At 36.2% G+C, this 15,576-nt stretch overlaps 1 protein-coding gene across 1 annotated transcript in view; it reads left to right on the top strand.

Annotated features, from left to right (window-relative positions):
- Positions 1 to 15,576, top strand: part of MGARP (mitochondria localized glutamic acid rich protein) — a 31,248-nt gene that overhangs the window by 6,316 nt on the left and 9,356 nt on the right. The window contains exon 2 of the mRNA XM_056803806.1: positions 14,503 to 14,612. Coding sequence (XP_056659784.1) covers positions 14,503 to 14,612 — 110 coding nt within the window. The remainder of the gene's footprint in view (positions 1 to 14,502; positions 14,613 to 15,576) is intronic.

The following is a 15,576-nucleotide window of genomic DNA, read 5'->3' as shown; positions in this document are numbered from 1 at the left end:
ACCTGTCCAAGCCCTAATCATGGTAACCCAAAACAAGAATGCTTTGGGTGGATCCAGGACTTGGGGAACCCAAAATACCTTGTAGCCATTTCCAGCATTTCTGGAGAATTACTGGGGTCAGATGACACTCAGAGTGCAGACAACCTTTAATCACGTAGGGCTGAATTTAAGCATCATAATAATTTTCCTGCAACAACCTAATAAATTGTTTTTTCTCTAGTTTTGTCATCTGTAAAATGAGGGAACTGGACAAGTTGGCCTCAAATGTCTCTTTGCTTAGCAATCTGTTCTCCTGGCTCAATAAATGGATCCCCTACTCCAAACTTCATGGAAAGAATGTTGGATTTGGAGTAGGAGGATGAGTTTTGAATCTTGATTCTGCTATTTTCTAGGCCACTTGCAATCTGTGTGACCTTGAGCAAGTCCTTTAACACTTGGGTTAGCCTCTAGTTCCTCCTTCATAAATGACAGAGTTGTAGTAAATGGTATCTAAGGTTCAATAGATCCTAAGATCTTAGATGATTCCAAGATCCTACTTAATTAAATGATTCCTTAGATGCTTGTCAGTGGGTCTTTTCGATGTCCCCAGAAATCATTTAAAGCCACTTGTTGGGCAAAAGACAATACTTGTCTTTTGAGGCTCGGGATCATATCCTTACTTATTGCTAACTCCAACATTAGAGCCATCCAACCTTTGTTGAGACATCTATAGAGTAAAGAACTGAAGGAGAACGGAGCAGGCTGTGCTAAGGGTGGTGATTAGCCATCCACAGCTGTTACACAACAAGGCTCTCTGGCAGGAGATTTTTGCTTTCTATGTGTCACATAAAATCAGAGCATTCACTGTCTGCCTGCAGGCCAAGGTTAGGGAAAGGTTGTCTCTTGTAGCCACAGAAACCTGAAAACTGTGACCTTGTTTCTTTAGAAATCCACAATTATGGTGGAAAGAAGGTAAAGATAGAAAGAGGACACCGGATATAGGCAGTGCCTCTAGTGCTTTTAGTTTATTTACTTCATTCATTCAAACAGCATTCATTTTGTATCCTCTAGGCACCTATAAGGTACCAGCATATTTGCAGAGACAAAAAAACAGTTATGATATTAAAGCAAGAGAAAGAGAGAAGGGGAAAGGGTGAAAAGAGGGTTGAGGAGAAAAAGAGAAAGAGACTGAGGCAAAGACAGAGAGAGAGAGCCAGAGACACCCTGGGACAAGGAGAGTGACACAGAGATAGAAGGGAGGAGGAGGAGAAGGAGGAGAGAGAGAGAGAGAGAGAGAGAGAGAGAAAGAGGAGAGAGGGAGAGAGAGAGAGAGAGAGAGAGAGAGAGAGAGAGAGAGAGAGAGAGAGAGAGAGAGAGGCAGGGAGAGGGGAGAAGAGGGAGAGGGAAGGAGGGGGGAGAGAGAGAGGGAGGGAGGGGGAGAGGGTCAGGGAGAGGAAGGAGGGAGGATGGTAGAATAGAGGGAGATTAGGGGAGGAAGGGAGACTGAGATACAGATGATATCCGACAAAGAAATCTGAGGACCTGAACACAGATAAGAACATGATTTGGGAATAGGAGATGTTCTCCCCTTCTTTATTTCTCTTGCTTTAAGGTCAGAACTGTTTCTTTTTTGTCTCTGTAAATATCTTAATACTTTGTAGGTGCCTAGCACAGCATCTGGCAGATAGAAAATGAATGCTTTTTGGAGGAATGAAGCAAATAATTTCGTATAAAGGAATGAGGCAAATAACAATTTCGTATAAAGTGTTCATTTCAAACATGTCCTCCTAACTTCTAGTAACAAATAGCCACCCCTCCACATGCAACAAAACCCTCTGGTTGCCTTTCTGTGTCTCACACCTATTTTCTATCTATCTATACAACACAGCTCTGATCAATTAACTGGGCAACTGGGCATTGAAGGGATTACTGCTGACATAGCTCATGTTAGGCTATAAGACCTCATTTTTTTTAAATCAAGGAAATAAAAATTCTTTTTGAAATTGAAATTTTATTTTTTATTTTTTATTGTTTATTTATTTTGTAAAGATATTTTATTTTACAAATTACACATAATGATTTTCCTCATAAATTTTTTACAATTATATGATTCAAATTGTCTCCCTCTCTCCCTTCCCTCTTCCTTCCTGGAGCCAATAAACAATTTGAACTGGGTTATACGTATATTATTATGCAAAACATATTTCCACATCGCTCATTTTTGTAAGAGAATAATCATATAAAACCAAAACCAGGAAGTAAAAATCCAAATAAACTATAGTGGAAAACTACATGCATTGATATGCATTTGGGCTCACCAGTTCTTTCTCCAGAGGTGGAGGTAGACAGCATTCTTTGTCATAAGTCCTTCAGAATTGTCCTGGATCATTGTATTGCTGAGAGCATAGCTGATCATTCCACAATATTATTGCTGTTACTGTGTACAATGTTTTCTTGTTTCTGCTTATTTTATTCTGCATCAGGTCATGTAGGTCTTTCCAGCTCTTTTTGAAATCATCCTGCACATCATGAAATTAAATTAATAAATTTAAAATTAAGAAAATCGTTTATTAGCTAACTTACCTAACAATTTGTTTTCACTTATTTGGGGATATAAGTTATTTAGTTTAACCTAAGCAGTATAGCTTCTTCTCTCTATGAAAGCTCATTTCCCTCTCGTTTAAGAAGTAAGAGACCTTTCCTTCATTAAAGCTGATGGATACTAGTTTCTATACCGGAGAAACCACAGGAATATGTAAATAAATACTGTCGCTGATTTTTAAAAACCCTGAGGAGACTTTCCTTGGTTGTCTCAAAGCCTTTGTACAAGCTGTCAGTATTCCTTCCTCATCCCAATTCTAGCCTCCAAGGTTGAACTCAAACTTTACCTTCTACAAAAGACCTTTCTTAATTTCCAGTCGGGATTTCCCTCAGAAATTATTTTGTATTTTTGTCTTTATCTATAGATGTGTTGTGTACCTGACATCCCTCCCCCTTAATTGTAAACTCCTTGGGTGCAAAAATTGCTAAATTTTATTTTTTATAGTCCCAGAACCTGGCACATCACATTTAATATTCATTTAATTAAAAACTCATATAAATAAACCGAAAGCAAAACTTTAGAGCAGGATGCTTTCTATCAATTTAAGGGTAAAAGTTTTATTTACAGGAGCCTCATTCCTCTCATCCCTCCAAGTATGGTAGATTCAAAAGGCAGCATAGTGTGATAGGAAGAGCCCGATTCTGTGTAAACAAAAGCCGTAATGCAAGGCTAGTGGGGCCACTTTTATTTGGGAGCATCCTTGTAGCCTGGGAAGGGTCCCTGGTAGGTTCAGGTTCTTAACCACATATTAATTGGTCAAATCTTTATTCCTTTAAAATAACATACGTAATGACTATGACTGTAAGCATGGATGAAAATAACTGTAACAGCAAGAAATTAGGGGAGTAAAGGGGGAAGGCAGAAAAGAAAAAAGAGCAAAAAACGCAGAAGCAAACAAGATGTTTTTGTTAAAGCCAATATAAGCGTTTTAAAAGAATTGTTGATCAACAAGCTAACCCACTAGACATTCTCCCTAGACCCCATTAACTCTTAAAAACTCTACTAAAAAGGATTATGTCCCAAATGTGGAGAGATTTCATTTGAATCTACAAAATGAAAAAGAGAAAATCCCAACTAGGAATTAATTTCAGCGACTGCCAATCCTCAAAGTGGTCCCTCCGTGACTCCGGACTCCCTCCCTACCCAGTTTCCATTCCCAGCCCGGACCACAAAAACCTACTCCCAGACTTTTTTTTCCCTTCTTTTTCTCCCCTTCCCCCCACGATTACACGAAGAAACAATTTTTGACAATTATTTTCTGACATTTTCTGTTTCAGAATTTCTCCCTCCCTCCCTCCTTACCCAGGCGGCAAAATAGTCTTAGTAGATTATACTAGTACTTTCATGTAATAGGGCTTTTTTATGTTCTCCATGATGTGATTGAAGATACACAATAAAAAAAAAATAAACTCATGAAGGAAATAAAATGGAAAGTGGTATGTTTTAATCCGCAGATTCCAATAGTTCCTTCTTTGACAGTGGATAGAATTTTTCATTATGAGTCCCTTGTGGATATTTTGGAAACTTGCCTTGCTGATAATATGTAAATGTTTTACGGTGTGCACGTTATTCTCCTGATTCTGCTCACTTCACTTTGTAGCAGTCCATATAAATGTTTCCAGGTTTTTCTGAATTTGATCCTGTCATTTCTTATGGCATAACAGAATTCCATATAACTATATACTATAGCTTGTTCAGCCATTCCCCAGTTGATGGACAGCCCCTCAATTTCTAATTCTTTGCCACTACAAAAAGAACTGCTATAAATGGTTTTGTGCAGGTAGATGGAGATCCCTTATCTCTGATCTCTTTGGATCATTGATCCAGTAGTTACCCTCAGGCTTATGTCTGGGGTCCCAGTACTAAGATCTCTTCTTGTTTCACAGCCTATCCATCTCACTCACTCCTACATTTCACCAGCAACAAGCTGTAGATATTGTTTCTGCCCAGTCACATGAGATTGAACTATGGGAAGAGGAGCAGGAATCCATCAGATTTGCATCGGCTGCAGTCCCTAGGTTAGCAACCCCTCAGGCTACAGAGATTTTGTCTATAACACCTTCAATAGCTCCCCTTCAGACTACACAAAAGGTGCATTCGCCCATACAGTCCACAGAAGGAAAGAATTAAAAGAGAACCTGGAAGAGCAGCTATAATGCATAGCTGCACTCAGGTGGACTAGAATGAGGACTGAAAACCAGCTTAAGCCAGTCATGGGGAATATATATCTAGAATTAGAAGGGACTTTAGAAGCCATGGAGTCCAACCAGTTCATTTTACAGAGAAGTCTAAACCTCTAGATACAGACTGAAAATCAGCCCAGGTTTTTGCAGTCCAACCCTAGGGGTATATCCACTAGCAAAGGTAGGTGTGTGTGTATGTGTATGTATGTGGGGGGGGGGGTTTGGGGGGGTGATAAGGGAATATGAAGGAAAAAATGTTGAAACATTAAAGATTTAAAGAAGAAAATTCAGGAAAAATTCAAAGTGAAAATAAATAAGCAGAAAATACCCTAAAATTAGAAAGACAGCTAGGTGGATCAGCAGATAGAGAATTAGGTTTGGAATCAGGAGGACCTGAATTTAAGTCTAACCTCACACACTTCCTAGCTGCATGACCCTAGGCAAGTCACTTATCCCCATTCTAGCTCTTACCTCTCTTCTGTCTTGACTTGTTACTAAGACAGAAAATAAGGGCTTAAAAAAAAAAGTAAAAGGAAGATTGTTACCACTAATGAGATTACAGACCTATCTTAGCAAAACTTCTAAGACAAAGAAAGGAGACCAGTACCAGATGAAACAGAAAGCTGTGAATCCCAAGAAAGCATGTTAGATACAGCAAGAAATTCCAGAAGGGTTCAAAAAAAGAATTAAATTTGTGATATAAGAAATTAGGACTGACTAAAATATATATCAGGCAGCCAAGTGCAAAGTAGATAGAAAGTCATGCCTGGAGTTAGGAAGCTCTAATTTTAAATCTGACCTCAGACGCTAGCTACGTGACATAGGTAAATCATTTAACTTTGTTTGCCTTGTTTCTTCATCTGTAAAATGAACTGGAGAAAGAAATGGCAATCCATTCTGGTATCTTTGCCAAGAAAACTCCAAATGGGTCAAAAAAGACACAACTGAAACAAAGAAAATCAGTTCTCTCTCTCTCTCTCTTTCTCTCTCTCTCTCTCTCTATATATATATATGTGTGTGTGTGTATATATATATATATATAATGTCAAAATTTAAAGATCTAAATACAGAAGTAACAAACTCTCATTAGAAACAGTAGGGAGGAATCTAATCCATAGTAAAGCTTCTCCAAAGAAGTAAAAAAGTTTAATAGATTTGGAAAACAAAAATAATTAAATGGAAGAAAATCTGGCAGATGAGAATCAAAAGATAACAACATTAAAAGAACAAGGTGGGTGGGGGTGGAGCAGCTAGCAGACTCAGTATATTGACAACTAGATCTAGAGATGAATCTGGTCTCAGGTGCTTCCTAGCTGTGTGATCTTGGTCAAGTCACTTAAACCCCATCACCTAGCCCTTATCTTTCTTCTGGCTTAGAACCAACACACAGTATTGATTCTAATATGGAAGGTAAGGGTTAAAAAAATGTGATTTCTCTATAAGCCAAAGCCATTGACCTCAAAGGCAGGATGTGTAGAAAATGAAAGAAAGAGAGAGAGGAGGGGGAGGGAGGGAGGGAGAGAGAGAGAGAGAGAGAGAGAGAGAGAGAGAGAGAGAGAGAGAGAGAGAGAGAGAGAGAGAAAGGAAGGAAGGAAGGAAGGAAGGAAGGAAGGAAGGAAGGAAGGAAGGAAGGAAGGAAGGAAGGAAGGAAGGAAGGAAGGAAGGAAGGAAGGAAGGAAGGAGAAAGGAGAAAGGAGAAAGGAGAGAGGGAGAAGAAAGAAAGAAAGAAAGAAAGAAAGAAAGAAAGAAAGAAAGAAAGAAAGAAAGAAAGAAAGAAAGAAAGAAAGAAAGAAAGAAAGAAAGAAAGAAAGAAAGAAAGAAAGAAAGAAAGAAAGAAAGAAGAAGGAAGGAAAGAAAGAAAGAAAGAAAGAAAGAAAGAGAGAGAAAGAAAGAGAAAGAAAGAAAGGAGAGTGGGTGGGAGGAAGGAAGGAAGGAAAGAAGGAAGGAAGGAAGGAAGGAAGGAAGGAAGGAAGGAAGGAAGGAAGGAAGGAAGGAAGGAAGGAAGGAAGGAAGGAGTAAGTCTCCTGCAGGTAACAATCCTAAACACAGTGTTCAAATATAACAATTCTAATGACAAACAACAAATTCAGCAAAGAGGCAGGAGAAAGACCTTCCACTATAAACTGTAATAACACAAGATTATTCTGTATCTTCTACAAATCCCAGAAATAAACAGAATATTTCTATATTCCAACAAGCAATGTAGCTCTTTAATCTTTAACTCTGGAGGAAATGTCCTATAAAATGGCCTTAAATCATCAATTAAAAAAGAAGGACATTCCATTAAAAAAAGGCATTCCTACAAGAAATTTTTTCAAGTTTAATTGATTTAGAATATTTTTCCATCCTTACATGATTCATGTTCTTTCCCTCCTCTCCTCCCACCACCCTCTCCCTACAAGAGAATTCTTGCAAAAACAAAAAAATAAAAAACAAAACATAGATGTGAGCAGAATATCTCATTTACAAATAACAGATACATAAAAAGTAAATAACCACAATTACCAAGGAAAGAATAATTAGTAAACTGTTCATTTAGAGGTTTTTGTTTTTGTTTTTAACGAGGAAAAAATAGGGGCAGCTACATAGCTCAGTAGATAGGGAGACAGGCCCAGAGATGGGAGGTCCTGGGTTCAAATTTTGTCCTCAGACACTTCCTAGCTGTGTGACCCTGGGCAAGTCACTAGTGCTTACCACTCTTTGCCTTGGAACCAAAACACTATTGGTTTTAAGATGGAAAGTAAGGATTTTTAATTAAAACAAACAAACAAAATGATCCATGGGATAGAAACAACATCAGAGGGGCATCATCAATACATTTTTAAAAACAAAAATGATAATGATGTAATCTAATTTAAAGAAAAGGAAGTGAAGATGGAGGAATAGAACTGAAGAGTAATAGAATAAGTCTTGTAATTCCCCTATGGGAGAATTAATGTATCTGGTAGATCAGAATTGCAGAGAGGGAAGATTCATAAATGGGAAGAAGAGAAAAGACTGAGGGGAATGAGTGATGTGATGTATCCTTTTTTGGGATCATGACTGAACAATGAAAGGGTGATAATGACTGCTATAACCTCTCCACCAGAAGAAGGGCTAAAAGACACTAGGTGCATAGCAGAAGAGAGGGATTGAAATTGGGAAATCAAAGGGGGGATCTCAAACTAATGAAGGAGTTTCACTTCCGTGGAGGGAAGCTACAAATGCCTGCAATGAAAGATGGTGACCTCATGATGAGTTTAATCTGAATGGAATTAGTATATCAGGTGGTGACCTTTTTGAAGGGGCCTTCATGAACACGAGAAAGGATGAACTCTAAGAGGCAGTTGGCACCAGAAGCTTTGAGAATCAAGGTAGACTCAGGGTGAGACATAGTCAATGGAAAGAGGAGCAGAAGAGTAGTCGTGAATTTTAAAATTTAGGGCATAGTCATTTCTACCATGGGGAAGATTTCTATTCATATTCCTTTTCCAAACAGTTTGATATTTCTGTGACTGAGGAATAACAGCAGAGGAAAAAATGTCATGAGCAAGATCAATTAAAGACAATAACATAGAAATGGTAAGAAAGAGGCTTAAACCTGATGATTTAGAAGTGTTAACAAGATAATGACCACAAAAAAAGAAAAAAGGCCACAAATCAGAAAATAACATTTCAGAATAGATAAGAAAGGAAGAGAATTAATAAAGGCAAGAAAAGAAAAAAAGTTCTTTGAAAAAGGCATAGAAAAAAGGAAACTAACACGAATTGGGAAGAAAAAGAGGAGAGGTGATTAAAATTTTTAATTTTATTTCATTTTTTCAATTATTTGAGCATTTGTTTTTTATGTTTTTCAAGTATTTATTTCTTCTCTCTCCCAGCTAATATGCTCTCAGTAGGAAAGCAAGGAAGGAAGGAGGGAGGGAGGGATAGAGGGAGGAAAGAAGGAGGAAGGGAGGAAGGAAGAAGGAAAATATACTTAATCATAATCAAACAGAACAAATTCCCACATTAACCATATTAGAAAATGTATGTCCCACTTGAGTTTGTTATCTGTCTGTCAGAAGGTGAGTAGCTATTTCATTATCAGTCTGCTGGAATTGTAGTTATTGCATGGTTCAGACTTCTTAACTCTTCCAAAGTTGTTTCTTTTTACTATATTTTCATTATTATATTAATAATCCTTGTTCTGTTCACGTCATAACATTTATGTCTTCCCAGGTGTCTCTCAAACCATTCCTTTCTTCTTTTCTTAGGCAGCAACAATATTCCATTACCATGTACTGTAATTTTTTCATTGATGGGTACCTCCCTTATTTTTCAGTTCTATGCAAATACAAAAAGAAGTGCTATACATATGTTTTACAGCTAAGTCCTTTTCCTCTTTTATTGACCTTCAATGTATAGGATTAATAGTGGCATTGCTGGTTCAAAAGGCAAACACATTTTATTGACTTTGGGGCCATACTTCTAAATTGCTTTCCAGAATGGCTAGACCAATTCACAATTCTATCTACATTGCATTAACATGCCCCTCCAAGATTTGTTTACTTTTTGGCAGCTTTGCCAATCTGATGAGTGTGAGGTAGAATCTCAGAGTTGCTTTAATTTTTTTTTACCTAATTACATTATTAGTTATTGGAATTTTTTAAAGATGGCAGTCAATAGCTTGTATTTGTTCCTTTGAAGACTGTCTATTCATATTAGTAGTGCCTTATTCAGTCTAGAAGGCTAAAGAGGAAACATGCCACTCACCACTTCCAGAGAAGTGATCATTTAAAATTCAGAGACATACCTTTCTAGGTATGGCCAATATGGAAATTTGTTTTTCTGAAATATGCAGACTTTGATGAGGCATTTTTAGTTTTTACTTTTTGTTTAATGAGGAGTAGTGAGGGGGCAGATTATAAATGCATTTACAGTTTTTTAAAAAAAGAAAATTATCTATGAATAGGGGAAGAAAGATTTTGATCTAAACATAACAGAGAGGGGAAAGAGATAAGAAAAAGGACAAGGAAATATACAATTAACACAATAAAATAAAGAAAAATGACTAATTTAAATGAAATTGTAAAACTAGGGAAAAGGTTCAATTGGAAATAGAAACAGGTTATATGAGAGTGAAAATAGACTTCTGGAAATAGGACTGTATAGAAATAGTTTAAGCAAAACTAATCATAGGGGCAAATGGTTTTTTTTTTAATTTTTTAAAAATTTTCCATGGTTACATGATTCTTGTTGTTTCCATTCCATTTTCCTTCCCCATCCTGGAACTGACAAGCAATTTCACTGGGTTATACATAATTATCACTCAAATCCTATTTCCATATTATTCATTTTTGTAATAGAATAATCTTTTAAAACCAAAACCCCAAATCATGTATCCATACAAACAAGTGATAAATCATTTTCTTCCTGTTTTCTACTCCCAAGGTTCTTTCTCTTGATGTGAATAGCATTCTTTCTCATAAGTCCCTCAGAATTGTCCTAGATCATTGCATTGCTATTAGTAGCAAAGTTAATTACATTTGATCATCCCACAATGCTTCAGTTATTGTGTACAAAATTCACCTGGTTCTGCTCATTTCATTCTGCATCAGTTCATGGAGGTCTTTCCAGTTCTTATAGAAATCAAGCAGTTCATCATTTCTTATAGCACAATAGTATTTCATCATCATCCTATACCACAATTTGTTCAGTCATCCCCCAATCAATTGATATCCCCTCAGGTTCTAATTTTTTGATATCACAAAAAGCACAGCCATAAATATTTTTGTACAAACAGGACCTTTCCCATTTTTAAAAATCTCTTTGGGAGATAATGGACAAAAAGACTTGTACAAAAATATTCATAGCTGCGCTCTTTGTGGTGGCCAAAAACTGGAAAATGAGGGGATGCCCTTCAATTGGGGAATGGCTGAACAAATTGTGGTATATGTTGGTGATGGAATACTATTGTGCTAAAAGGAATAATAAAGTGGAGGAGTTCCATGGAGACTGGAACAACCTCCAGGAAGTGATACAGAGCGAGAGGAGCAGAACCAGGAGAACATTGTACACAGAGACTAATACACTGTGGTATAATCGAACGTAATGGACTTCTCCATTAGTGGCGGTGTAATGTCCCTGAACAATCTGCAGGGATCTAGGAGGAAAAAACACCATTCATAAGCAGAGGATAAACTGTGGGAGTAGAAACACTGAGGAAAAGCAACTGCCTGAATACAGCGGTTGAGGGGACATGACAGAGGAGAGACTCTAAATGAACACTCCAATGCAAATATTATCAACATAGCAATGGGTTCAAATCAAGAAAACATGTAATGCCCAGTGGATTTACGCGTCGGCTATGGGGGGTGGGGGGGAGGAAAAGAAAATGATCTATGTCTTTAATGAATAATGCTTGGAAATGATCAAATAAAATATTAAAAAAAAATCTCTTTGGGATACAAACCCAGTAGTGGTAATGTTGGATCAAAGGATATACATTCTTTTAAAGTCTTTTTGGGCATAATTCCAAATTGCCTTCCAGAATGGTTGGATCAATTCACAACTCCACCAGCAATATATTAATGCCCCAATTTTGCCACATCCCCTACTCCATTTATTATTTTCCTTTACTGTCATATTGGCCACTCTGCTAAGTGTAAGGTGGCACCTCAAAGTTGTTTTGATTTGCATTTCTCTAGTCAGGAGGGATTTAGAACATTTTTTCATATGCTTACTGATTTCTTCATCTGAAAACTATCAATTCATATCCCTTGACCATTTGTCAGTTGGGAAATGATTTGATTTCTTATAAATTAGAACTTAGTTCTTTGTATATTTGAGAAATTAGACCTTTGTCAGAGAATTTTGTTATAAAATTTTCTCCCCAGTTTGTTGTTTCCCTTCTAATTCTGGTTGCATTAGTTTTATTTGTACAAACCCTTTTTAATTTGATATAATCAAAATTATTCACATTATATCTTGTAATGTTCTCTATTTCTTGCTTGGTCTTAAATTCTCTCCTTTCCCATAGATCTGACAGGTATAATTTACTTATAATCTCACTCTTTATGTTTAAATCATGTACCCATTTTGACCAAGGTATAGGGTATGAGATATTGATCTAAACCTAATTTTGTCATACTGTTTTCCAATTTTCCCAGGAGTTTTCATCACAAATTATTGATTTAAAAGAGTAACTGAATTTTAAAAATCTAAGAAAGTACTAAGGACATAAAAAGAAGAAAAATACACACCTAACTTTAAGAATTGATGTTCTAGGGGTGGAGAGGATATGACTGAGGAGAGACTCTAAATGAACACTCTAATGCAAATACCAACAACACGGAAATGGGTTCAAATCAAGAACACATGTGATACCCAGTGGAATCATGCGTTGGCTATGGGAGAGGTGGTGGGAAGGGGGTGGGGGGAGGAAAAGAAAATGATCTTTGTTTCCATTGAATAATGTTTGGAAATGACCAAATAAAATAATTTTAAAAAAAAAAAAGAATTGATATTCTAGGGGGAAGCTGGGTAGCTCAGTGGATTGAGAGCTAGACCTATAGATGGAGGTCCTGAGTTCAAAATGTGACTTCAGACACTTCCCAGCTGTGTGACCTTGGGCAAATCACTTAACCCTTAGCTCCTGTGCCTTGGAACCAATACACAGTATTGATTCTAAGGTGAAAGTTAAGGGTCTAAAAAAAAAAAGAATTGATGTCCTAACTAGGCTAATAAAGTGAAAGAGTGGCTAAATGGATTAGAAAATAAGATCTCAAAATTTGATGCACAAAAACACATATGGGGAAAGAGAAGAGAAAAAGCATTTATTATGTACTTACTATGTGCCAGATACTATACTATGCACTTTATAACTATTATCTAATTTAATGGATTTTCATGGCAACCTATGAGCTTAGTGCTAGTATTATCTCCAATAATAATGAGAAGAAACTGAGGTAGACAGATTTAGTGACTTGCCTATGGTTACATAGCTATTAAAATGTCTGAGGTAATAGTTACAATTAGTTTTCCTGATTTCAGGCCCAGGGCTCCGTCTACTGCACTTCCTTGCTGCCTCTCAAAAATAGAATCAAAATGAATCTAGAACAAAATGTATTTCAAAGAAATTTTTTAAATGCTGGAATTGCAATCATGTTAACAAGGGGACACAAATATAAAAATTCCCGATGTCAACAAAGGTTAATTCTTTATTCTACTTAATAAATTCTAGTAGATAGCTAGTTGGTTCAATGTAAAGAGTGCTGGACTTAGCAAGAGTTGAATTTAAACTCAACCATAGATATTTACTAGCTGTGTCGCCCTAGACAAGTCATTCAACCTCTTTTTTTCTCTTTTCATTTTGGTAAAATGGGAATAATGATAGTAGCCACATCTTAGGGTGAGTAAAGAGAAATATTTGTAAAGTGCTTTGCAAAGTTTAAAGCACTATAAAATGCTAGCTATAATAATGGGTATAGGATGAATACAGAGAAGTAAAGAAAGATTTATATGAATTGATTCTAAGTGAAATAAGCAGAACCAGGGAAACTATCTACACAATAAATATTATAGTGTAAGTGGAAAAAAAAATCAATGACAAAACAATTGTCTCTGAATACTGTAAAGATGAAGTGATCAAACTTGGCCCCTGGGAGGAGTTATTAGAAGAAAACTTTCCCCAATTTTTTGCAGAGGTAGGGATGGGTTGGGGCATGCATATGTTATTGCATGTTAGGCCAGGTTTTTTTCCCTACATGTTGGTTTGTTTTGCTGAATTATTTTCTTCCTCTTTTTTATTCTTTATTATAAGAGATGGCTTACTGAAAGGAACTAAGAGAGGGACATAAACAGGAAATCTAAGTAATAAAAAAGCAAAAGATATAAGAATATTTTTTCAATTATAAGTATTAAATAATTTGAGGTTTGAAGTTTGCATATGATCTAATTTTTCAGTTTTGGTTATTATGCTTTTGTTTGTGGCAACTTTATTTTATACATACATTCATATGTGAATATCTGTGCCTCAATTTCATCATCAGTAAAATGGGAACTTTATGACCGTCTAATGTCACTGGGACATGCAAAAATGTTTTTCTTAAAAACATGCTTATTTCCATTGATCCTTTGAAGTATTGGATGATGTATTTTATTACTTTATATAAGACATATTTCTGTTATGACTCATATATGAGATTGACTTTGGAAAGAAAAATCCATATTTTTGATACCAAATGTCAGAACAGCTGAATCTTATAGCTACTAAAGTTCACTGAATTCTAAAAGATAACATTAAAATGGTTCTCTATTCAACAGGTCTCTGCTTTTCCCTATTTCTTATGCCTTTGCCCTCACCCTTTCCCTTCTCCTGCAGGGAAAGTGTTGGGATAGAGAAGGGGTGCTTTGATGGTTCTTCCTCTCTTTTCCTTGGTGTTTTAGTTTTATTAGCCATAGTTTGTTATACAACTGTTTCATTTCTGTGTTAAATACAAATCTACTTACAATTGAAATGAAACTATGTTTCAAAAAATCATCAGCACTTGTCTTTAAATGAAGCAACCCATAATGCAGAAGTGAATTGCATTTTTAATATACTTTATTTATTTTGTTTTTTAATAATTTAATAATTTAAATTTAAATTTTTAATTAATTTAATTAACAATTATAATTTGATAATATGCCATTTTAATATAAAATGTAATTTTATGTAGTTATTTTACATCTTTGATTGTGGTAGAAGTAAGTAACTTAAAATTGTTTTTCTTATAGCATCCCTTCGAGAGATGTCATCTAAGAAAGCCCCTGGATCAGCTGGATCAAATATGATATACTATCTGTTTGTTGGTGTCACTTTTAGTGCTGGTGGATATTATGTAAGTGTCTTTATGACTATAATATTATGAGACTTCTACATGGTGATAATCTATATTATGCAAATCAATGGGGTGATTAGGTGAAAGGTAGTTTCATAGTATTTTCATTCTCTTTCTTTGCTTTGCAAAGCTCAGAGACTCATGTTTGGCTGCTCCACGGACGATAAAATTGTGATATTCATGACTCCAGAGGTTAACTCTAACTACATTGGGACAAATGTCCTATATTGTGGTCTAACATGAATGGAGGTAAATGCCGCCTATATTTAAAATGAAAGACGTCTTCTATCAGGAAGGCTCACTAAGCACTTATGCTTGAGTTACTCATTGCAAAGATTCATTTAAACAGCATGACAGCAGTAATTTGACCAATTACTTGAGGCAGTGTAAATGTGCATTTTTCTAGATGACAGTCTGTGAGTCAGGACAGTAGATGAATCAGGAAATGTTTGTATGCTTGGTCTCAGCATGATTTATTAAGTTGAATTGTCACTCCTTTAATCTGCATCACTTTATCTCACTTGATAGAATATTTCTGTTTACTTCCTTTGAGAAGCAGTTTGAAAAGATTACTGAATTTGGAGTCAGAAGAGCTGGGTGTGAGTCCAGTCTGCTACTTTCTACATATATGACAATGGGCAAGTCTGAGCCTTAATTTTTCTCTCTGAAAAATGAGTCGTAGGAGGAGCATCTAGGTAGCACAGTGCATAGAGGGCTGGGCTTGGAGTTGGGAGGATGTAGGTTCAAATCTGACCTCAGAAACTTTCTAGCAGGGTGACCCAGGGCAAGTCACTTAACCCCAATTGCCTAGCCCTTGCCACTCTTTTGCCTTCTAATCAATACTAATACAGAAGATATGTTGTTTTTTGTTTTTTTTTTTATGAGATGGAGGTGATACGATGTTTAAAATATTTTCCATTTCTAAATCTGTGCACCAATGATCCCTTCCAGCTGCAAATCTTAGGAGTTC

This window comes from Monodelphis domestica, chromosome 6, assembly GCF_027887165.1.
Source record: "Monodelphis domestica isolate mMonDom1 chromosome 6, mMonDom1.pri, whole genome shotgun sequence".
Taxonomy (NCBI): domain Eukaryota; kingdom Metazoa; phylum Chordata; class Mammalia; order Didelphimorphia; family Didelphidae; genus Monodelphis; species Monodelphis domestica.
This window is presented reverse-complemented; position numbering and strand designations above follow the sequence as displayed.